Consider the following 23,227-nt stretch of genomic DNA (forward strand, 5'->3'; position numbering starts at 1 on the left):
TATGCTATCTGATTGGCTCATTAAGGTTTCCCTTCTGAAAAAAACGAGGAGTCTGGTGGCACCTTAAAGACTAACAGATTTATTTGGGTATAAGCTTTTGTGGGAAAAACCCACTTCTTCAGAAGCCTGGAGTGAAAGTTACAGATGCAGGCATTATATAATGACACATGAAGAGAAGGGAGTTACCTCACAAGTGGAGAATCATTGTTGACAGGGCCAATTCAATCAGGGTGGATGTGGTCCACTCCCAATAATTGATGATATCAATACCAAGAGAGGGAAAGTTGCTTTTGTAGTGAGCCAGCCACTCCCAGTCCCTGTTCAAGCCCAAATTAATGGTGTTAAATTTGCAAATGAATTGTAGCTCTGCAGTTCTCTTTGAAGTCTGTTTTTGAAGGTTTTTTTTGTTGAAGGATGGCTACTTTTAAATCTGTTATTGAATGTCCAGGGAGATTGAAGTGTTCTCCTACTGGCTTTTGTACGTTACCATTCCTGATGTCTGATTTGTGTCCATTTATTCTTTTATGTATAGACTGTCTGGTTTGACCAATGTACATGGCAGAGGGGCATTGCTGGCACATGATGGCATATATCACATTAGTAGATGGGCAGATGAATGAGTCCCTGATGATGTGGCTCATGTGGTTGGGTCCTCTGATGGTGCCGCTAGAGTAGATATGGGACAGAGTAGGCAACGAGGTTTGTTACAGGGATTGGTTCCTGGGTTAGTGTTTCTGTGGTGTGGTGTGTAGTTGCTGGTGAGTATTTGCTTCAGGTTGGGGGGCTGTCTGTAAGCGAGGACTGGCCTGTCTCCCAAGGTCTGTGAGAGCGAGGGATCGTTTTCCAGGATAGTTTGTAGATCGTTGATGATGTGCTGGAGAGGTTTTAGTTGGGGGCTGTATGTGATGGCCAGTGGTGTTCTGTTATTTTCCTTGTTGGGCCTGTCCTGTAGTAGGTGATTTCTGGGTACCCATCTTGCTCTGTCAATCTGTTTCCTCACTTCCGCAGGTGGGTGTTGTAGTTTTAAGAATGCTTGTAGTGTTTGTCTCTGTCTGAGGGATTGGATCAAATTTGGTTGTATCTTAAGGCTTGACTGTAGACAATAGATCATGTGATGTGTCCTGGATGGAAGCTGGAGGCATGTAGGTAAGTATAGTGGTCAGTAGGTTTCCGGTATAGGGTGCTTATGTGACCATCACTTATTTTCACTGTAGTGTCCAGGAAGTGGATCTCTTGTGTGGACTGGTCCAGGCTAAGGTTGATGGTAGGGTGGAAATTGTTGAAATCCAGGTGGAATTCTTCAAGGGCCTCCTTCCCGTGGGTCCATATGATGAAGATATCATTAATGTAGCACAAGTAGAGGAGGGGCACTAGGGGACGAGAGCTGAGGAAGCGTTGTTCTAAATCAGCCATAAAAATGTTGGCATACCATGGGGCCATGCAGGTACCCATAGCAGTGCTGCTGACTTGAAGGTATAAGTTGTCCCCAAATCTGAAATGGTTGTGGGTGAGGACAAAGTCACAAAGCTCAGCCACCAGGTGCAGAACTAAAATTCATTTGCAAATTTAACACCATTAATTTGGGCTTGAATAGGGACTGGGAGTGGCTGGCTCACTACAAAAGCAACTTTCCCTCTCTTGGTATTGACACCTCCTCATCAGTTATTGGGAGTGGACCACATCCACCCTGATTGAATTGGCCATGTCAACACTGGTTCTCTACTTGTAAGGAACTCCCTTCTCTTTGTGTATAATAATGGACTCCATTCTGAAACTCTTCCTCAATTCGAGTGGTCCCCTAGCTGTTGATTTCAGGGGCACTACCTGAGAAGGAAGGTATTACTGCACATAAGGGTGGCAGAAGGGGATGGTAGGGGAATTTTTCACTTTAAAGCAGCGGCAGCAGCTTGGGTGCAGTCACTGCTGATTGGCTAACACACCTCCGTTGGGGCTGTTTTCAGTCACTTTCGAGCCAGGACTCTTTTCTTGTATGCAAAAATAGTCTTTATATAAATGGCTGTTTGTTCCACCCCACTCCTGTTCCAGACATGTGCCATTATCCAGGCGAGTGTCCAATTAGTGAGTGACTGTCAGAGGTGCTGAGCACCTGCAATACCTTATTGGAGTTAATGGGAGCTGCAGGTCTCAAAAAATCAGGGCACCAGCTTTTTTGTTCTTAGCATGTGAGTTTAAAATGCACAGACCAATTTCCCAAACAAGGAAGAAGAGAACTCTGCAAAGTCCTGCTCTGCTTGTGTATTCTTCCCCCTTAGGCAGGGGCGGCTCCAGGCCCCAGCACGCCAAGCACATGCTTGGGGCAGCAAGCCATGGGGGGCGCTCTGCCGGTCACCGCGAGGACGGCAGGCAGGCTGCCTTCGGCCTGCCTGCGGAGGGTCCGCTGGTCCCGCGGCTTCGGCCTGCCTGCCGTGCTTGGGGCAGCAAAATGCCTAGAGCCGCCCCTGCCCTTAGGTTCTCTGAAAGCTGCCAGAGGACTTAGGGGTTCTGTGCTGTGGGTTGAGGCCTCCCTTTAGGTGCCTCATTCCAAGCATTGGCAAAATTGGAAATGTTGCGTGGTATGTTCCTGTGTCAGGGACCTCCTTTGGGGCCTGGGGCAATCTTTTCTTTGCTCCCTTAATGCATTAGCACATTATCTTCCCCATCACTGAGAAGAGTAAACATTCCAGGATGAGTCACGGGCTGCCTCTGCCTAACTTACTACCACCCTTATTATTGAACAAAGTGTTTCTCTCTTCCACTGTGTAACTTTACATGCAAGTGATGAGAGCCTCACAGGCAAATTTCTAGTGGGGACAAATTGAGGCATTGCCAGTTTCATCTGGCAAGGAAGAGGGGAACTGGGTATTCATGAAAGTGCAGCGCTGAGGGCCACTGGTGCTAGGGTAAGACAGAGAGGAGGCACTGCGCAAGCTTCTCTTCCGACCTTTCTAGCCCTGGCCCGGAACAACCTGGGCAGCCCAGTCTTGGGGGCCCCTCTAACAGCTCTCGTAATGCACCTCACTTCTGAACTGCAACAGTCACTGCTAACCCAGATAGGAGCCTGGTGGGATTTTCGAAATGCCCTTACGGGCTAGTGCCTAAGTCCCAATAAAATCAATGGGACTAACCTTTTGAAAATACCCCTCCGTGCTCATTTTTATGTTTATTCACTAGGCCCAGATTTTTAAAGATATTTAGGCATTGCTCTGATCAGCATTGTCTTATTGTCAGCTAAGTCTTATTTTCAAAAGTCACTTAGGAACTTACTCATGATGAGATGTAGGCTCCTAAGTCACTTAGGTCTTGCAATGCTGAGCAGAGCAACATCTAAATACTTGTAAAATTTGGCCCTATATGCCTTAGAAACTCTGGCCTTTAACACCTAATTTGCTATGGCCTACTGCATGCAGAGAGTTTGTTTCAGAATGCGTGGCAGATTTCTGTGATGCTGCCAAAATTGCTACTAAAAATTAGGCTGAGATCCACCAAACTCCAGGTCTCCTGGGGTGGAAAAGTGAGTGTGTTATCGTAGCCCATTACCTTCCTCTGTTTGCTGCCAAGTCTTCAAGGAGGAGGGTAAAGAACTTTGTAAAGAACAAGCTCAGAGGTACTAGTGAAAATAAATGTACAAAGTCTGAAATAAAAATAGCAGGACACGTTCAATTCAGCATCTTATTCAGCACCCAGCACCATGGTATTTGAGAACCTAATTAGGCACAAGCAGATGCAGCCTTACCTGATTGGACTTCTCCCGCATCCACAAAGGAAAACTGTAATTAGTGTTGCTGGGGCTTAGCAATTAGCATAATGACCTTTTAACTGGGAGACTGGACACCAGACTGTGGACTCCTTGCCTCCTCTCCCCATTCACTGAATAGCTAAGCAGACACTGTTGTTCACTGTGATCTTTGATGCGATATGCATCCAGCACAGCAATTTTTTTAACCCTTTATTATCCAGACATTTGGCCTTAACATCCAAAGTCTTTACTGAGCTGTGCATTTCTGACTGTCTGATTATTTAGCTAATTGGGTGAGTGCACTAAGCTGTATGCAGCAGCCTCAGACACATGTTAAACCCACTTCTTCTGCAACAAAGAAATGGCTGTAGCTGGGTTTCATGTAAAATAGCCTTTTAAAAGGATGGGGCAAGGAACCCATCAGAGAAATGGAATGGCTTGCAGCCAATCTTTGTGGACAAGGAAATGCATTCAGTATTAGATAGCGTGATATGAGAGGTGGTGTGGTCCAGTGGATGAGGTGTTCTTTTGGGACTCAGGATACCTGGGTTCTCTTCCTGACTTGGTTACTGCTCTGGGACCTTCCTTCCTCATGTCTGCTTTTCCTTCCATCCTTTGTCTCTCCTGTCTATTTAGAAGGTAAACACTTTGGGGCAGAGACTGACTTTTACCGAGTTTGTTCTTTGCGTAGCATGATGGGCCCCAATCTCAGCTGCAGACCCTAGGTGCTAATGTAATACAAATAATAATCGGGGAGCCAAATGGGATGATGCTCTGAGCCTAGGAGAAGTGTGAATAATAGGAATAGTGCCATCAAATGGTTTTCTTTTCAAATTGTTGGATATTTTATTTTGTTTTTTTTTCTCTCTGATACAATTTTAAAGAGCGTTAGGAATCCCTCCCATCCCCACTCTCTCCCGTCATCCTTTGCTCAATGGTGTTATGTAAGCTCTGACCAAGCTAGGAATAATCATAGTGCCCTTCCACAGGAGGTATCAGCCCAAAGCTCTCGGCTAATGGTGTCACAGAAGGGCTGTACTCTCTAGGTGATAGGTAGCCGTTGCATACACAGCAGTTAGGCAAGCAGACATTTGTGGCCAAAAACACGGGGAAGACCTCATTCTGACCAAAAGTGCCACTGGGTCCTGAATGTGGAATGTGAGGTGTTGGCTTTGACCTAGAGAGCATTATTGGCTTGGTCATCAGGAATGCTGAGGTTTTTAGCAGCTCTCCCATGGATGATCCGTATCTGAGGTCACACCTTGGCTCCACAGCTGCTGATAGACTGGAATAAAGGTTTGTTCCATCCTTAGGTGGTGCACAATTTTTTGGGTGGTGATGGTCATGGTACTTAAATGAAGTGCCAAATAATATGCTCAGTTGAGGCCTTCCCAGGGCCTCATCTGAATCCAAGCAGGGTGAATGCCAAGCAGCCTTCCCCTTCCCTCTGAACAGTCATTTAAGATGTGGGCCAGTCCTCATGGGAGTCTTTGGAATTTAATGGCCCTTCCTTCAGTTTTCATTTAGCCTCTTCCCTATCCCCTTCCTACCACCATCTCTGCAAAGACCTACTTGCCAGACTACAATCTTGGTGACCAGCCATAAGAGGATGTTGGTGTGGTGTCTTTCCAGACAGAAGACCAAGCTCAGGCATCTGGGGCGTATCAAGCTCCAGGTGACCTACGGTGCTTCCACATGATTGAACCAAAAAGCCCAAGAGTTGGGGCCTAATCTTATTAGGAATTTCAATATTGTCATAGTGAATCGTGTCCAGTGTGTCCCCTAAGAATCCTATCCCACTAAATAGGGGACAGCAGCCCCTTTATATCCAAATGTCTGTAACTTGGTATCATTCTCTTTAGCTTGCCATTGGAATGTAGGCTTTGCCATTCTGGATCCAAATACTGATCCACCAAGCGCACTCACCTGCCTCAGGCACTAGCCAATGCTTGGTACTTCAGAGGAAGACGAACCCCCTCATTGATGGTGCAGTGTTGCTCCAGGTGGAGGATTGGGGCAGGGCAGAAAGAAGAATTCCTCTCTGATGGCAGAGGCAATAGGCCAGTGCCATAAAAGCACGAGAAGCACCATCATCTTCACATTGGTAACTGTAAAACATTATTCATCAAATGATCCAGTCCGATTTTAAGAACAAAGTATTTAATGCTTTGTCCTCTTGCAGTGGTAGATTCCACAGTGTTTTAAATATTTCCTTACTGGCTTGAAATTTGCTTTCCATTAATTTCCTTGAGTGACGCCTTGGTCAGGTAAAATGTAAGAATATTCTTTTACTGTTCTTTCCATAATCTTATGTACCCAAGCTAAATCTCTGTGTTTCCCTTTTCAAGGCTAAATAATCCTACCTTTGCAATCTGTCTCTTGGACTTAAGTCCCTCCATGTCTCCAGACAGCTTTGCTGGCCTCTTAGATCTTTAGACTCTCAGCTTGCTCTTTCCTGAGGTTTAATAAAACAGATCATGCAGCTGCAGAGAAGGGCACAGCGGAGGTGGTAGTGTGGCCTCATCACTAGCACACTTGGACTGGGAGATCTGAGTCCAAGATTTTATTCCTGGATTTACTATGGGCCTCCTGAATGACCTGGGGCAAGTTCTGCCCTTCTCTGTACCTCAGTTTCCCCATCTATTAAATGGAGATAATATTGATGTACTTTGCAAAGTGCTATGAGATCTACTTATGAAAAGTACAATATAATATCTGAGTATTAGTTTAATGTCATTACAACATGTTTGCATTATTTTCTAGTCATTTTGAATGTACCCAAGCATCCTTTTTAATGTATTATTAACTGCAGCTCCACAGCTGACTTCCTCATGGAGAGAGGCAGCATGGTCTAATGGATCCACACAGAACTGGGAGATAGGAACTTGGGAGCTCTAATTCTGGCTCTGAGTTGATTTGCACTATCATCGTGGATAAGATCCTTCAGGCAGGGTTCTTCAGAGGTGGTGAGCAGGAGGGGAGCTGGAGGGGATGAGCACCTCTAGAAAGCACCACGTACCCAAAGCTGGTTGAAATATTTTCTATAAAAAGATTTTTCATCCAAAAATGGGAGGGGGAGGGAGGTGTTGGAAATGACATTGTTCATAAAAAATGTCAGTGGCTTAAAATGAATACAACAGAAAGGGTCAGGCTTTTAGCAACCAAAACCAGAACAGGAGAACCCCCCCAAATGTGCAGTTACCATAGTAATAAAAATTAATAATAAATCCAATTTGGAGTGTTTTAGTTTTTAAATTCAAATGATTTTTTGTGGAAAACATTTAATAAAAATGGGGGGGAAATGGTTTTTGTCAATTTTTTTTTCTACAGGGAGAGAAATAATTTCCCAACCAGCTCAACCCATAACCACCCTGAGCCCTGACTTTTCCATATGTATGATGGGGCTAATAATTCCCTGCCAGGCCATCAATAAGATGTCTTGCATTTTGAAGATGTTGAATCTATATAAGTACTATTTATTTATTTATATTTTCGAGCTATCTGGGATGACTCCCAAGATTTTTTTTCCCTCTGAGGATCCTGCAGATATCAAGCCCATAAGGACATATGACCTGAGGCTATTTTTGTCAAGGAACATTACCTTGCAGTTATCCACAGGCTCAACTATGATTTTAAAAGAGATTGGGGTCAGATTTTTTTAAGGGGCCGGTACCCACAGTTGGGGCTACTGGGAGACTGAGCAGATAGAACACAGGACCATATTTTCTCATATTCTCTGCATGCACAATGAGGACAAGATTTTCCAAAGAGCCCAGCACCCAGCATGCACCCAGTGTGCTGGACACTTTTGAAAATCCTTGGCCTGCATTGTGGGTGTTGGGAAACCATTTTTATATTCCATCTACCAGCAGGCTGCCAATTCATTCATTCCCTGTAGGTCTCTACACTGGAAGCGTCTTTATCAGCATTCTCCCTATAAACCTTAGAAAACAGGATGACGTGGATGTGTCAGGCTGGTACCACGTTTGCCTTATCACCGAGGCAGGACATGATGTCATTCCTCCATTATCATTTGTTTCTGTGTTCCCTTGATTTAAATGTCAATACTCTTTCACCCTGGCTCTAAAACAATATATTGCCTGTAATGATTACGCAGGCTTCATATACAAGAAAGCCCATCTAATTCCAAAGCCCTGTGGAAGAAGCCAGTTTCTTCTTTAAAGTCACATGTTAGCAGACAGCAGCTGACCCTTTTTATGAATACACTTCTGTCCCCAGCAGATGTGATTGTTGCAGCCTTGCCTAAATGGTGGGTTGGTTTTGAATTGAGACAGCTTGGATGACTAAGGCAAAAATACATTAGCTGCTCGGAATGAGATGAATCCAGGATTTCCTTTTGTGGGAGAAGTGAAAATGTCTTGACTGACTTCTCTGGAGGGTACATTTTTAGAGTTACTAGTTGTTATGTCAGCTTAGTCTAGCTGTAAAAGAAGGGAATCCACCCCAGCTACCTAGTACAGCAGCATTTGTTGCGGAGCTGCAGGAATAGGGGGTTAGCTTCATAGCCTGTAGTGAAAGGGAAGAAAAGAGGGTGTTGAAATAAACAGGATTAAAGGTAGCCAGTGCTCACACCAATGGGAAGGAAGGCGAGTGGAACAGTTGTACATGTTCAGATAGGTGTCTGTTAATGCCCAGAGAGATGTGCGCACACACACACACAAACCACCCCCTCTACTGACCCCAATCCAGTTTTTATTGTTAACAACAAAGCCATTAGAAAAACCAGGGGCCCTATCATGCCCTCAGGGGTTGAGCAGAACCCCACCCCTAGAAGTCAGGGAGGGTTTCTGCGGCAAATCTACTGTAGGGCCCAGGCCCTGGGCTGCAAATGATCTGAGAGTCTCCCCCCCCCCAATTAATCCTTCCATCCCAGTCCCTATAGGATCCGTCAGGCTCTATTCATAGCCCCCAGCGGGGCGGGGGGAGGGTTCCCAGGCTCTTTGCTAGTCCAGCGGGATCAGTTCAGCCCTTGTGTTCCATGACTCCGATTTCTCCAGCCTGGCCTTTGCCCCGGTGCGTGGCCAAACCCTGCGGCCCTTCAGCCCGGCCGGGCTCGGAAAGTTTGCGGCGCGTCCTGGGTGCCGGCGGGCACGGGGCGATCCCGGCAGGACTCCTCCAGCTGAAGCCAGCTGTGACCCAGGCGGGGCGGCTCCCTCAGCCCCGCCCCGCTCGGGGCGAGTCCTGCAGCAGCTGGACAGCTCACAGCTGGCCGGGGCGCGCACGCGCGTGGGGCACCTGCTTCTCAGGTCTGCCCCCCCCCCAAACTTCTAGCTAGCCCCCCATCAGCCCCAGCACCGCCCCTCGCCCCCCCCCAGCCCGGGTAGGCGGGCAGGGCTGCTAACTCCGTGCCCACCGTAGTGTGTCCTCTGCTGGCAGGGGCAGACTCTGGCATCATGTCAGGGGAGGGGGGACTTAACCATGGATTGGGGCATCTCTATGGCATGGCTCCAAGCCCCCCCCCCCGCTTTGCACCCCCCTCCCGCGATCCCTGGGGTGCGGATGGGCAGGGTGTGTGTGCGGGGGAGGGGGAAGCGAATGGACCGTCCCACCCCCTGGCTGTGCGTTCAGGAGTCGGCCAGGGCTTGGCAATGAAGCTGGGGGAGCAAATCTCGGTTCTCTCTCTCTCTCTCTCTCCAGGGGTTGTATCGGCCAGGGTGGAGCTGCCGCATCTGATTGGCTGAGGGGAGTCACCGGGCCGGGCTCTTATAGGGGGCGGAGGTTCCACAAACTGGTTACTCTGAACGTTTCCATTCGAGCTGCCGGTGACTCAGGGAGTCTCCTGCGCCGCGCTCCGGCTGCCCGCCGCCGGGGGAGAGGGAGGACGAGCGAGGAGGCCGGAGGAGAGGAAGGGGACGGAGGATTCCTGCCCCCCAGCCCCGAGAGCCATCGCCCTCCCCCGGGGGAGCTGCCCGGCTCGGGAGAAGCATGAGGCTGGGCTGGAGGGAAGGCACCTGGGGGGGAAGTTGAGCGCAGCCCTCTCCGCTCCCTTCCGCGGGTGGGGGAGCGCGGCGTGGCCGGCTGGACCGGCCGGTTCCTACCGTGCCCGCTGCTGCGTCCCCTCCCCAGCTGCAGCCGGAGGAGCAGAGCCGCACCCCGCGCTTCCTGCCCTCCCAGCAGCGAGGCCCCAGGCGGCGGAGTCCGGGGTGCTGGGATGCGGCTTCCCCCTGCCTCGGCTGCCAGTGTGGATTGTAGCGCCCGGCTCCGTGCGTTGCGAGAATGGCTCGGTTCGGCGACGATCTGCCCACCCGCTATGGAGGCGGCGGTCCGGCCGGGGCTGGAAGAGGGGGCAGCCGGCAAGGCGGCCCCCCACCCGGCCCAAGGATGTACAAGCAGTCGATGGCCCAGCGAGCCCGGACGATGGCTCTGTACAACCCCATCCCCGTCAAGCAGAACTGCTTCACCGTCAACCGATCCCTCTTCATCTTCAGCGAGGATAACGTTATACGGAAATACGCCAAGAGGATCACCGAATGGCCATATCCTTTTGGGGAGGGGTGGGGGTGGGATCAAGCAGAGCGGGGTGAGTCTGGGGGTAATAAAAGCTTGGGGTGTGTGGGTGTGTCTGTGTGTAACCCAGAGCGGCGAGTGCTTGTGTCTGGGTGTGTGATCTAGGGATAGCACAACTGGGCGGTGTGTGCCCCGTCTAGATCTGTGTGTGGGGATGATATGGGGGTGTGTGTGTCTGTCATAGAACTTGTTTATAATATCAGGGGTGGTGGTGGTTGAATATAATACATGGGTGTGTAATGTGGGTGTGAAATACATGGATTTTTCTCTCTCTGTGTGTGTATTATGCATGCACATTTCATGCTATTTAGAGCCATGCAAAGGGATCTGGAGGACATCTGAGGGTAAATTATGGTTCTTATTTTAATATTTTAGCCTCTCTCTCTCTGCAGGAGGGCCAATGTGAGGTAAAATGGTGACACCTTGGCATTGAAGCTAGTGCTAGGGACAGCAATAATCAAGGTCTCCTTACTGACATCTCACCAATACACAATTGTTGCAGCCTGGTTTTAGCACCCCACCTTGGCCAGGCTGTTTCAATGAGAACGGCCGTTAGCCCTCTCCCTTGGAATAGGGTACCACAAATACCTGGAGTCAGGAGAGCCTAGGCTTGGGGTTTGGTTTTTAAATGCTCAGTGGCAGAGTGAGGCAGGATGCCAAGAAGCAGTCCCTGGCTGTACTGAGAAAGGGGCAGATGCTTTTCATCCCAGAACCAGCTCCCTGACCAAGTGATCTGCAGAGACCTCGCTAGGAAGGGGGACTCTGCTTCTGTTACCATGCATGCGGTGAGAAGCTAAATCCTTGGCAAAGGGAGCCCGACTCTTCCTTTGAGGTTTAGGTTGCCAGGGTGCATGTGTGCAGTGGCTGATGTGCACCAGCAGGAATGCATTGCACTGGGGAATCTCAGGAGAGTCTGTTGTTTTCATTTCATCTGAAATCACACACCTATTAATCCTTGGCTAGCAGCAGTACGGCCTCCTCTCTGCCTCCTAGCAACCCTTGCACCTGCCAGGAGCCCAGCTCCCATTCAAACCTCCCCAGCTTGAACTCCGAGGGTGGCTGGTGGGAGGGGAATGCACTGGTTTGGTGAATAGACGTTCCCCACAGTGATCTCTCGGTTAATGCTAGGAAACACAGGGATGGCGGCTGCAGTCCACCCTGGAATAAGCAAGCAGCAAAAGCCCCAGGGGCAGTCTTGCCACCTCTCCCTCCTTCTCCTTTACCATTAAGGAAAGGTACAAACTATAGAAACCCCAGAGTCAGCAGGAAAAGCAGAGCTACAAAATATCCGCAAGCCCCACTTTCCTTGGGGAAGTTCCAGCTCAGGCCAGAGACGAGTTCAGTGTATGGTACTTGCCAAGGATGCTCTCTGGGGTGAATCAAGTAACCTGCTCCATGAAAGGACTGGCTTGTGGTGAAACTGTGAGGGGGAGACCAGGCGCTGTCCTTGCCCAGGGGAGCTCTCCGTGGTGCTGGAGAAGCATCACCCACCACTCTGAGCTACTCTTCAGTGCTGGAGTCAGCCAAGGGTTTGCTCATGTGCAGGTGAGAAGAGAAAGAGAGAGAGACAGGCAGAGGTACAGTATTTCCAGCTGGCTTTACTATCTTGTGAAGCTGGTTTCCCTTCAGCAGCCATCTACACCTATCCAGGCACTGAATATCTTTCTCTACGCTTTGCTCTGGCATGGCAATCCGTCAGTAATTCATATTTCAGACCTAGATAGAAGGCTTGAAATCCAAGTTCCCTAATCTGTGCCTTACTTATTTACATAACATGCTTAGATTTAAATTCCAGAGAATTACTAACCCATAATTCAGTGAGGGACATCCAATTTTACTGTCTCTTGGGGGACACTTTATATTGTCAGTCTTTTTTAAAATCAAAACTTCCTATTTGCTTTTGGAAAAAGAAGAAGATGAGAAACCCAGAATTTATAGAGGGATTTTGTGTGACAAAATCTAAATCACTGGTTCCCAAAGAAGGGAATTGATTTCTTGAAAACCTCCCAAAGACCCCCCTAGAAGGGACTGAGGTATGATTCAGAGAGAGCCGGGCTGAGGGTTTCCAGGAGAGACCAATGCCACTTGAATGATCAGCATCTGTAGACGTGTAATAAGAGTACATGGCATTATTCTTCTTGCTGAAATTCTCCTTGTGTCAGCTAGTTTCTTCTTTAACTATTGGCCCTACTCCATTTGAATACATGATTTTAGCGACAATCATAGCCAATTGCATTGTTCTGGCTTTGGAGCAGCATCTACCAGAGGATGACAAGACACCCATGTCAGAGAGATTGGTGAGTTGCATTTATTTATTTAGGTTTTTACTATTCTGTGATAAAAGAGAACCTACCCACCCAGTGCTGGATGCCCGTAGCAATCTTTTAAAGATACAGTAAAAGCTGTGTTATCCAGCACTTTACCAGCTGGAAAGCTCTAGAAACCAGACATTTCTGATATCCCTTAAAAGTCCAGTTGGTGTGGGGCCAGCAGGCTCCCTACCTGGCTCCGTGTGGCTTCCCGGGAGCAGCGACATATCCTTGCTGCTCCTAGGCAGTGCAATGGCCACAGGGGCTCCATGCGCTGTCCCTGTCCTGCCCTGAGGAACTGCGGCCAATGGGAGCTGCGGGGGCGGCACCTGAGGGTGGAGGCAGCACGCAGAGCTGCCTGGCAGCACCTCCACCTAGGAGCAGCAGGGATGTGTCACCACTTGCAGGGAGCCACTCGAGGTGAGTACTGCCTGGATCCGGCACCCTGAATCCTATCCTGTGCCCCAAGTCCTTGCCCTGAGCCCCCTCCCACACCCAAACTCCCTCCCAGAGCCCGCAATCTGCATCTCCTCCTGCACCGCAACCCCCTGCCCTGAGCCCCCTCCTGCATCTAAACTCCCAGAGCCCACAACCCGCATCCCCTCTGCGCCCCAGCCCCCTTCCCCGAGCCCTCTCCCGCCCCCAAACTCCCTCCCTCTTAGTTAACCAGAAGTTTTGACTTACCAGCACCTCCCATTCCACCAACATGCCAGATAAGAGAGCTTTTACTGTACATGTATAAATAAACAGACCCATCAGTTACCCTAAGTCCAAAACGAATAACCCAGCCAGAACATGAACTTAACAAAAATATATGACGCTCTCTGTACAACCCCCATCAGAGTTGTGCACCACTGCTAGCCAGCCCTGTCCATCTCCTTAAAGTCAAGGGAGAAAAGTTGGACCCCTGAAGACCAACAAGCTCAGGCTGTTACAGACCAAGGTGGGAAGAGAACTCCAAAGGCTTCCGTACTAGATGTTGAACTGAATGGCTCTCTTGGGTCATTTCCCCCAGTATTCTGTATAGAATACAGCGGGTTTTCTTTACTCTTCAGATATTGTCAAACTGAAGATATGTTGTGGGGAACCTCTCAATGCTAAACTCTTTGGATTTAGAAAATGTTACAATCTTGCCAAAAAGAAACCAGCTTACAAAGAAAAGTAATTTACCAGCAGGCTTTATGGTAATGAGTCAATTACATTATTTCAAATGGAAAATAAGAAAAGCTTCAGAACCATCCTTTCATTTCTTATCACTCGATGACAAAATGGGCAGAGTTTGGTTTCATTTTTTCTTACTCTACGCAAACTGGAGCGACTTCCAAGCTGGAATGAACGGATATTGGTGCCTATTCGGTGGGGGACTAAATCTGAATCCACCTGTGTTTTACATGTATACAGAAATGATGCAGACTAAAGTAATATTGGGCTTAGGGCCAAAAGCTAGGAAATGCAGGAGATTCTGATTTATGGTGGTTACAGTTTCCTAGACTTTGCAGGACATGATCTCTAGAATAGCACATTGCGATGAGCAGTGCTGATGAGCTGAATGATTCTTCAGTAAAAGGAATACAGTCATAGGTGATAGAACTGGAAAGCAGCAAAGAATCCTGTGGCACCTTATAGACTAACAGACGTTTTGCAGCATGAGCTTTCGTGGGTGAATACCCACTTCTTCTTTCACCCACGAAAGCTCATGCTGCAAAACGTCTGTTAGTCTATAAGGTGCCACAGGATTCTTTGCTGCTTCTACAGAACCAGACTAACACGGCTACCCCTCTGATACAGAACTGGAAAGGTGTCCAGGGTCATTTATTGATCCCACCTTTTCTTGTGCACATTGACCTGGGAGCAGGGGTGGCTCCAGGCATTAGCATGCCAAGCGCGTGCCTGGGGCGGCAAGCCACGGGGGGCGCTCTGTTGGTCGCCGCGAGGGTTGCCTTCGGCGGCATGCCTGTGGAGGGTCCGCTGGTCCCGTGGCTTTGGCGGACCTCCCGCAGGCATGCCGCCGAATCTGCGGGACAGGGGACCTCCCGCAGGCAAGCCGCCGAAGGCAGCCTGCTGCCGTGCTTGGGGCGGCAAAATACCTGGAGCCGCCCATGCCTGGGAGTGCCTATTTATTTATTTATATTATCAGAGTTGTTTAGCAGCCCCATTCATGGAGCAGGATCCCGTTGTGCTAGGCACTCCACAAACCTGTGAACTTCCTTAATTGTATCTGTATTAATTCCCTCCCCCACATCTAGTTGAAAAGAGCGAAGGGAAAACAGGAACTCATGTATACATGCCCAACCTTTTTACCATTCTACGAGAGTGTATTGTTATCAGTCTTGGGCTTTATTAATTGGGGAAGGATGGTTTTGTGATGAAGGCACTGGCTGGGACTTCAGTGGAAGTTTTGCCTCTGTAAAGATTAAGAGCTGGATAAATGCTGGATTTTTCCCCTTGGAGTTCCTAAAAATATGAACCAGCAAAGGGACAAAATGATTTCCTAGCCTAAGCTCCCCAATTCTTCAGTGATGGATTATTCCAAGCAACAAGGGGCACAATTAGCAAATCTTATTTCTGTCCCTACATTTCTCTAGATTGGGCGTAAGGGACGGGGTGGGGGGAGAGGATAGGGTTCGATGCCATGTCCGAAGCTGAGAGGAGCATTTTATTGGTCTCTTCTCCCCCCCCCCCTGTCATTTTAACACCTTTCCTCAAGGTTCTTCACTGCAGGTGTTGTCCTTCTGGGATTCCTGCCAGTTGCTGTCAGTGTTACTCCTTAGTGAGCCAGAGGTTCACCAGTGTATGGCACAAAACTCACCCCGTTCCTATGAGTCTCTACAGCACTGCCAGCTCTTACTGACTGGTGGAGCACGAGTTGATCCCTAGGTTTTTGACCCACTGATAGTGATCTCTAGAATAGCACATTGCGATGAGCAGTGCTGATGAGCTGAATGATTCTTCAGTAAAAGGAATACAGTTATAGGTGATAGAACTGGAAAGGTGTCCAGGGTCATTTATTGATCCCACCTTTTCTTGTGCACATTGACCTGGGAGCAGGGGTGGCTCCAAGCATTAGCATGCCAAGCGCGTGCCTGGGGCGGCAAGCCACGGGGCGCTCTGTTGGTCGCCATGAGGTTGCCTTGGCGGCATGCCTGTGGAGGGTCCGCTGGTCCCGTGGCTTTGGCGGACCTCCCGCAGGCATGCCGCCGAATCTGCGGGACAGGGGACCTCCCGCAGGCAAGCCGCCGAAGGCAGCCTGCTGCCGTGCTTGGGGCGGCAAAATACCTGGAGCCGCCCATGCCTGGGAGTGCCCATTTATTTATATTATCAGAGTTGTTTAGCAGCCCCATTCATGGAGCAGGATCCCGTTGTGCTAGGCACTCCACAAACCTGTGAACTTCCTTAATTGTATCTGTATTAATTCCCTCCCCCACATCTAGTTGAAAAGAGCGAAGGGAAAACAGGAACTCATGTATACATGCCCAACCTTTTTACCATTCTACGAGAGTGTATTGTTATCAGTCTTGGGCTTTATTAATTGGGGAAGGATGGTTTTGTGATGAAGGCACTGGCTGGGACTTCAGTGGAAGTTTTGCCTCTGTAAAGATTAAGAGCTGGATAAATGCTGGATTTTTCCCCTTGGAGTTCCTAAAAATATGAACCAGCAAAGGGACAAAATGATTTCCTAGCCTAAGCTCCCCCATTCTTCAGTGATGGATTATTCCAAGCAACAAGGGGCACAATTAGCAAATCTTATTTCTGTCCCTACATTTCTCTAGATTGGGCGTAAGGGACGGGGTGGGGGGAGAGGATAGGGTTCGATGCCATGTCCGAAGCTGAGAGGAGCATTTTATTGGTCTCGTCCCCCCCCCCCCGTCATTTTAACACCTTTCCTCAAGGTTCTTCACTGCAGGTGTTGTCCTTCTGGGATTCCTGCCAGTTGCTGTCAGTGTTACTCCTTAGTGAGCCAGAGGTTCACCAGTGTATGGCATAAAACTCACCCCGTTCCTATGAGTCTCTACAGCACTGCCAGCTCTTACTGACTGGTGGAGCACGAGTTGATCCCTAGGTTTTTGACCCACTGATAGTGGACAGCAATGTCTCGAAGGGTGAGTCTACGCTGTGATAAGACCCGCAGCATGAGAGTGGCCGGCCCAGGTCAGCTGACAGGCTCGTGGGGCTTGGGCTCTGGGGCTATAAAGTTGCATGGTAGAGGTTTGGGCTCGGGCTGGAGCCTGGCCTTCGAGGCTTTGTCAAGGGGAGGGTCTTCAGCTTGAACCCGAACGTCTACACTGCCATTTTCTAGCCCCGCAGCCCGAGCCCTGCAAGACCGAGTCAGCTGACCAAGGCTTTGAGTCTCGAAGCCGCAGGTCTTTTAGCACAATGTAGACATACCCTGAGCCAGCCTTTATGAGTGTGTCTACACTGCATACTAAGCCTGCGTCTGTGGGACCTGGGCTTGTGGATTCGGTGTTTCCAAGCTCATGCTTGAGCATCCACACTGCATTGTAACCCTGGGTTTACAATTGCTGGACTGAGGTCTCACAGCCATGCTAATGCGTTCATGTTGCACTACGCAGGCCTTTTGACTCTGGTTTGTGGCTTGAGCTGTGTCCACACTGAAAAATGACCGGGCTTGGACCCACCTGCCTAGCAGGATTCTAGGACCCAGGTCCTGAGTGCTTAATGACCCAAGTCAGACTGATTTGTGTGTGGGTGGAAGTGGGGCTTGGGCTCAAACCTGAGTCAGATCCCAGGCTTAGAGTATGTTTACACATGGATAAAAGACCCACTGCATGGCCATGGCTGGCCTGGGTCAGCTGACTTGGTCTTGCAAGACTCTGGCTGTGGGGCTAAAAATCTCTGTATAGACGTTTGGATTCAGGCTGGAGCCTGAGCTCTGGGACCCTCCACCCTCACAGGTCCCGGAGCTTGGACTCCACACCAAGCTTGAACATCTAAACAGCAATTTTTCAGTCCCAGAGTCCGAGCTCTGTGAGCCCAAGTCAGCTGCCGTGGGCCTGTCACAGGCTTTTATCCCTCGGTCGGCATACCCGGAGACATGCCATAGGGCCATTTTAATTAGAGTGTTTGATAGCCATAGTTAAGGTTGCCAATTAATTTCCATGCGCAAGGCCTTACCAAAGAGTCACGGTGATAATGTTTTGAGGTTAGATTAGCTCTTTCATCCTCAAAGTGTGTTGCAAAAACATAAGTATTGCTAATGAGAAATAGTTTTTGTTGGTTTTCCAATTTTTCTGCAGTGGGTCACAACCAGGGCTGGGCAGGAAATGGTATTCCTTTTTCCACAACAATTTTCAACACATTTTCCCCATCCCAACGCGGGGGCCTGCAACTCTTTTTTTTTTTTGTTTGTTTGTTTTTTTTGTTCAGGTCAATAAAATATTTTTTCAATAATTCCGAAGTGTTTCATTTTCATTTCAACCTTTCCCCCTTCTTTTTACTTTCTTTTTCTTTAGTGAAAATGTACTAAAACTTTGCAATGAGGAGTCCTTTTGACTGAAAAAAACTGAAGCGTCCCAGTTTGAGAATCTTCTTACCAAAACGGTTTCAAGCTGGGTGTGGCATTGAACCTGCCGCTGTTTTAGTGAACAGTTTCACTTCAGAAGAAATGGCATTTTAGGGTGAAAATTTCCCAGCCAGCTCTAGTTGTGATGCAGCTTGAATGTGCTTCCTGTTTCTCCTGCAGAGCATAAGCTGTTGCAGTCGAAAATGCTAAACAACTGTTAGATGCACAATAAAACCCATAGGGGGAAGAACTGCCCCCTCATTTTTGATACCTGGGGTCAAATCCCGATCCCATTGAAACCAGTGGCAGTTTTACCATTGACTTCAATGGGACTAAGAATTGGTCCTTCTGGCGTAAGGACTTAGGGCCACATCTTCCCCTCGCCCACGTTTATTAAACCATGATTGCAAGTACGGTGGCTTGGGAGTTGTTAGCTGAAACCGTGATCAGATCACCCCTTGGGAACGGGACTCAAGCAGCACTGCAGAAGGGATAGAGGACTGGCCAGGTAAATACTCCTACAGCACAAAGAACCCGAGCCCTCTGGACTCATAGGTGTGTAGTTTGTAGAGTGTCTCAGAAAAGGGGCGGGGGAAGGGAAGAATTGCGAAAATTTCGACACAGTTTCATTTAGTTTTGTTCGAATGTTGTCGGTGTAAAGTTTTCCATCCAGCTCTAGTTGTTTCCCTGCTTTCGTAGGGCTCTGGGTTTCCCTCAGCAATGGCAGTCCAGCTAAATAGCTCTACTGCTGTGCTACCACGGGTTGCCCTATATTGCCTTCCCGCGCGGCCATGTGATCCTTCAGCTGGGTTTTCACGTGGCCTGTGCGAGGAGCTAAATGCCGACCAGGTCAGCTTTAATGTCTGCAAGGTTTCAACATATCCAAGGCTGGTTTTCTTGGCTAGACTTGCCTAGACACAAAGGATCTTCCTTGATTCCTCTTCAGGGCGGCTGTGTGCAATTTGTGGCTGTCACGTAAGCAGCACAGAACCAGTGGCAGTTATGTGATGCTGTGGTATGATTCCTCCTGGTCACACTTTCCCTTTCCATGGCCTCTCCAGCCTCCTCTGGCTATAACACACTGCTTTGCTCCCTGCTTCATGGGACCTGAGTGTACACATGTCCATGCTTGCTTGTAAGACACGGGAGGTTTCTACCTGGCGATGCTCTGGAAGACGCTGCCTGCTTGGGTTTTCGGGATGTTTTTGATGGGAAGGCGGGGCAAAGCTGGCTGCTCTGTTATTCAACATGACAGATTTTTAACTTGGCTAATGGATTTCATTCTTTATCCCAGCCACAGGCATTCAGTGCAGGCTGCTCAGATTAACCTCTGTTTGTACAAAGCCTCTATTTACCAGCACACCCAAACCTATTCGATTTGTCATCCAGAGCCCAAGGAATGACATTAGGAAATGAACCGGGAATAGCGATAACGTTCCAGAATCAGAGCTCGTTTCCGATCTGAAGCTTATTTATTAATCTGTGTGTCTGGCCCAGTCACGGCTGCGTCCACAATCAGCAGCCTGCTGGCACAGCTTATGGCCAACTTCTCCGCCAGAATTCTGCCCTGGTAGGGAATGTTGTCAAGGGTCCCCTCTGAGCACATAGAATGGCACCCCAATGTCCCACTAGGGTTGTGGATTCCCCCCACCCTCCAGGGACAGGCTGAATGGGGCTACATCAGTGGTCCCCAAACTTTTCACATCATGCCCCCCTTTATCCTTCTCCACCCCACCCCCCAGAGCTGCGATGAGGAGCCGAGGCTGCAGCTCCCAGGGGTGGGGGGATGCAGACAGACGTAAGGGGGGCCGAGGCTGGGGCCAGAGTCACAGCCAGGCTGGGAGCCAGGGGCTGAGGCTGGGGCTGCAGATGGGGGTGGGTCTGGGGCCGGGAGAGGGGTGTGGCCAGGGGACAAGGCTAGGGGTGAGGCTGGGAGCGGAGCCATGTGCCAGGCCATGGTTGGGGGCTTTGGCTGGGGCTGGGGCCGGGGCTGGGGCCAGGAGCAGAGCCACAGCTGGGTTGGGAGCCAGGGGCTGAGGCCCGTGGCTGGGAGCGGAGCCGTGGCTGGGGGGCAGGGCCGTGGCTGAGGTGGGGCTGGAGCAGAGGGGGCCTGGGTGGTGCTCCCTCTCCGCCCCCCGTGGGGGCTGCTCCAGGCCCCACCACACATTCCTATGTGCTTCTCTAGGGGGAGCATCCCACAGTTTGGGCACCACTGGGATAGAGGATGGTCTGAAGGCATCTCCCTGACTGACAGCAGCATTGCTGAGTTGTCAGCCAGAGGGAAGAGACACGTCTCACTGGGCTGACACCATGGCAGTTGGTGAAAGGGGGTCTGAAGAAGAGAGGCCCCCACCTCAGAAGAGACCTCCCCTTCCAGCCCCCACCCCAGCGGTGCTGTTTGTTTTTTCTTTTCAGCAAAGACATGAACCCAGCTTGGACCCTCTTTTCCCTCAGCCCCCTTGGAGCTGCCAAGGACTTCCTTCCCCTTCCCCTTCCCTCTAGCTTTGGGAGGGACTTTTCCGATAAGGCCCTCTAGTAGAGTACTGGTCCTTGGGTACGTGTAGACACCACAGTGTGTCTTATGGGCGATGGCCCTTTAAAGCTGGGAGCCGGCGGTCACAAGCCACATGACTCAGAATAAGCATGTGACCTACAGGACCCCAGATATAAGGCAGCAGAGAGGCCAGTCTCAGAGTAGGGGAAGGTCTCCTTACAGGAGCGGTGCAGATGGCCTGGGGGAGAAGCTAGGTACTAGAGGAGCCTAAGGGTGGGGCTCTGCAGAGTAGCCAGGTGAATGGTTGATGGGTTATAAAGCTTTGAGGGGACAGACCCTTCTGATAGGGGGGTGGGGGAGACAGGGGACTGTTTGTCTGTTGGGTTGTAGAGGATCCTGAGGGTGAGCTAAGTCCAGAGAGGACTGACTCTTTGTGAAGCCCTACTTTGGGGGGGTGGGGGAAGCAATGCTTATAGTTATTGTGTGGGTCTAGGAAACCAGTCCCTCAGAAAGGAATGGTCTCTGAATCGTGGGGTGTGTGTGTGTTCATTGGGGAGCTTGGAGCAGCAGCTGTGCCTCGGTTTCCCCTTCTTGGCGCCAAGATGGCTGTGTGCTCCCCTGCCCCCTTCTCCATGGTTCAAGGGACATCCCTCTTTTGGTGTCTGGTGCATTAGACATGCTGCTGAATTGGAGCCTATGTGAGCTGTCCTCCATGTTGGAGTCTCTTCTCCAAACAAATGCAGCTCCTGCTACAGAGAAGAAGGAAGTGTTTTGTTTTGTTTTTTTCCCAAATCATAGGGTCTCTGTCTGGAGGTGTGAGCTGCAAGCGGTAGCCATCATAAATCAGAGTCAGGGGGTGACCACCTCACCTTTCCCTTGTTGCTAACTAGGAGAGGGGTCTGGGAGCTTTAGCGGAGGTCCTGGTATGAAAAAAGCTCAGAATCACCAACTTAAAGAAGGAAAAACCATGTGAATTATAGGAAACCAGCTACAGGCTTCCTGCCCTGTGGAAGGGATAGATTTTTGGGGTGTGGATAGTGAGGGAAGGAAGAGGGTAAAGACTCTGGGGGAGAGATGGGTGGGGGATACACCCTCCTTCCAGTCTGCCCTTTCTCAAGTTATGAAAGCAGTTGAGGAAGGAAAGAAGGCAAAGTAAAAAGCTCAAATATCATGTCTTCAAGCTGATCTAGGGGATTTGGATGCTTAATTCCTGTTGATTTTAATAGGGTTTGAGCCTCTAGAGCTCTTGGAGTTTTGCAACACATCAATCTTAAGAGTTTGGGAGCAGGGGGATAAGTGCCCTGTTAATTGGCTGAAAAATGATGAAAATTTATCACTACAAGCTTGAGATTTTTTTTTGGGGGGGGGATGTTTGAAATGTTTGACCCCTCTTTGCTCTTAACAATAGGAACTGCACACACATCCCTATAATTGTTCCTATAGAGTGGGTGGGTTGGGACATGGACTTCTGGAAAAACAATGGATTGCTGAGTTTTTCAGATGGTCGTTCTTTCCAATTACTTGAAAATTTCCTCAGTGAATAATCATAGAATATCAGGGTTGGAAGGGACCTCAGGAGGTATCTAGTCCAACCCTCTACTCAAATCAGGGCCAATCCCCAACTAAATCGTCCCAGCCAGGGCTTTGTCAAGCCTGACCTTAAAAACCTCTAAGGAAGGAGATTCCACCACCTCCCTAGGTAACCCATTCCAGTGCTTCACCACCCTCCTAGTGAAAAAGCTTTTCCTAATATCCAACCTAAACCTCCCACACTGCAACTTGAGACCATTGCTCCTTTTTCTGTCATCTGCTACTACTGAGAACAGTCTAGATCCATCCTCTTTGGAACCCCCTTTCAGGTAGTTAAAAGCAGCTATCAAATCCCCCCTCATTCTTCTCTTCTGAAGACTAAACAATCCCAGTTCCCTCAGCCTCTCCTCATAAGTCATGTGCTCCAGCCCCCTAATCATTTTTGTTGCCCTCCACTGGACTCTTTCCAATTTTTCCACATCCTTCTTGTAGTGTGGGGCCCAAAACTGGACACAGTACTCCAGATGAGGCCTCACCAATGTCAAATAGAGAGGAATGATCACATCCCTCAATCTGCTGGCAATGCTCCTACTTATACAGCCCAAAATGCTGTTAGCCTTCTGTTGACTCATATCCAGGTTCTCGTCCACTGTAACCCCTAGGTCCTTTTCTGCAGAACTGCTGCCTAGCCACTTGGTCCCTAGTCTGTAACAGTGCATGGGATTCTTCCGCCTTAAGTTCAGGACTCTGCACTTGTCCTTGTTGAACCTCATCAGGTTTCTTTTGGCCCAATCCTCTAATTTGTCTAGGTCCCTCTGTATCCTGTCCCTACTCTCCAGCGTATCTACCACTCCTCCTAGTTTAGTGTCATCTGAAAACTTGCTGAGACTGCAGTCCATGCCATCCTCCAGATCATTAATGAAGATATTGAACAAAACTGGCCCCAGGACCAACCCTTGGGGCACTCTGCTTGATACCGGCTGCCAACTAGACATGGATCCATTGATCACTACCCAATGATCTAGCCGGCTTTCTATCCACCTTGTAGTCCATTCATCCTTCTTTAACTTTCTGTCAAGAATACTGTGGGAGACAGTATCAAAAGCTTT

At 49.3% G+C, this 23,227-nt stretch overlaps 1 protein-coding gene across 1 annotated transcript in view; it reads left to right on the forward strand.

The window, feature by feature from the left end:
* The first annotated feature begins 9,507 nt into the window (after positions 1–9,507).
* CACNA1B (calcium voltage-gated channel subunit alpha1 B) overlaps positions 9,508–23,227 on the forward strand; it is a 484,205-nt gene continuing 470,485 nt past the window's right edge. The window contains exons 1-2 of the mRNA XM_039506170.1: positions 9,508–10,233; positions 12,456–12,561. Of these exons, the coding sequence (XP_039362104.1) occupies positions 9,974–10,233; positions 12,456–12,561 (366 nt within the window). The 5' untranslated portion in view covers positions 9,508–9,973. The remainder of the gene's footprint in view (positions 10,234–12,455; positions 12,562–23,227) is intronic.

The sequence above is a fragment of the Mauremys reevesii genome, linkage group 19 (assembly GCF_016161935.1).
Source record: "Mauremys reevesii isolate NIE-2019 linkage group 19, ASM1616193v1, whole genome shotgun sequence".
Classification (NCBI taxonomy): Eukaryota; Metazoa; Chordata; order Testudines; family Geoemydidae; genus Mauremys; species Mauremys reevesii.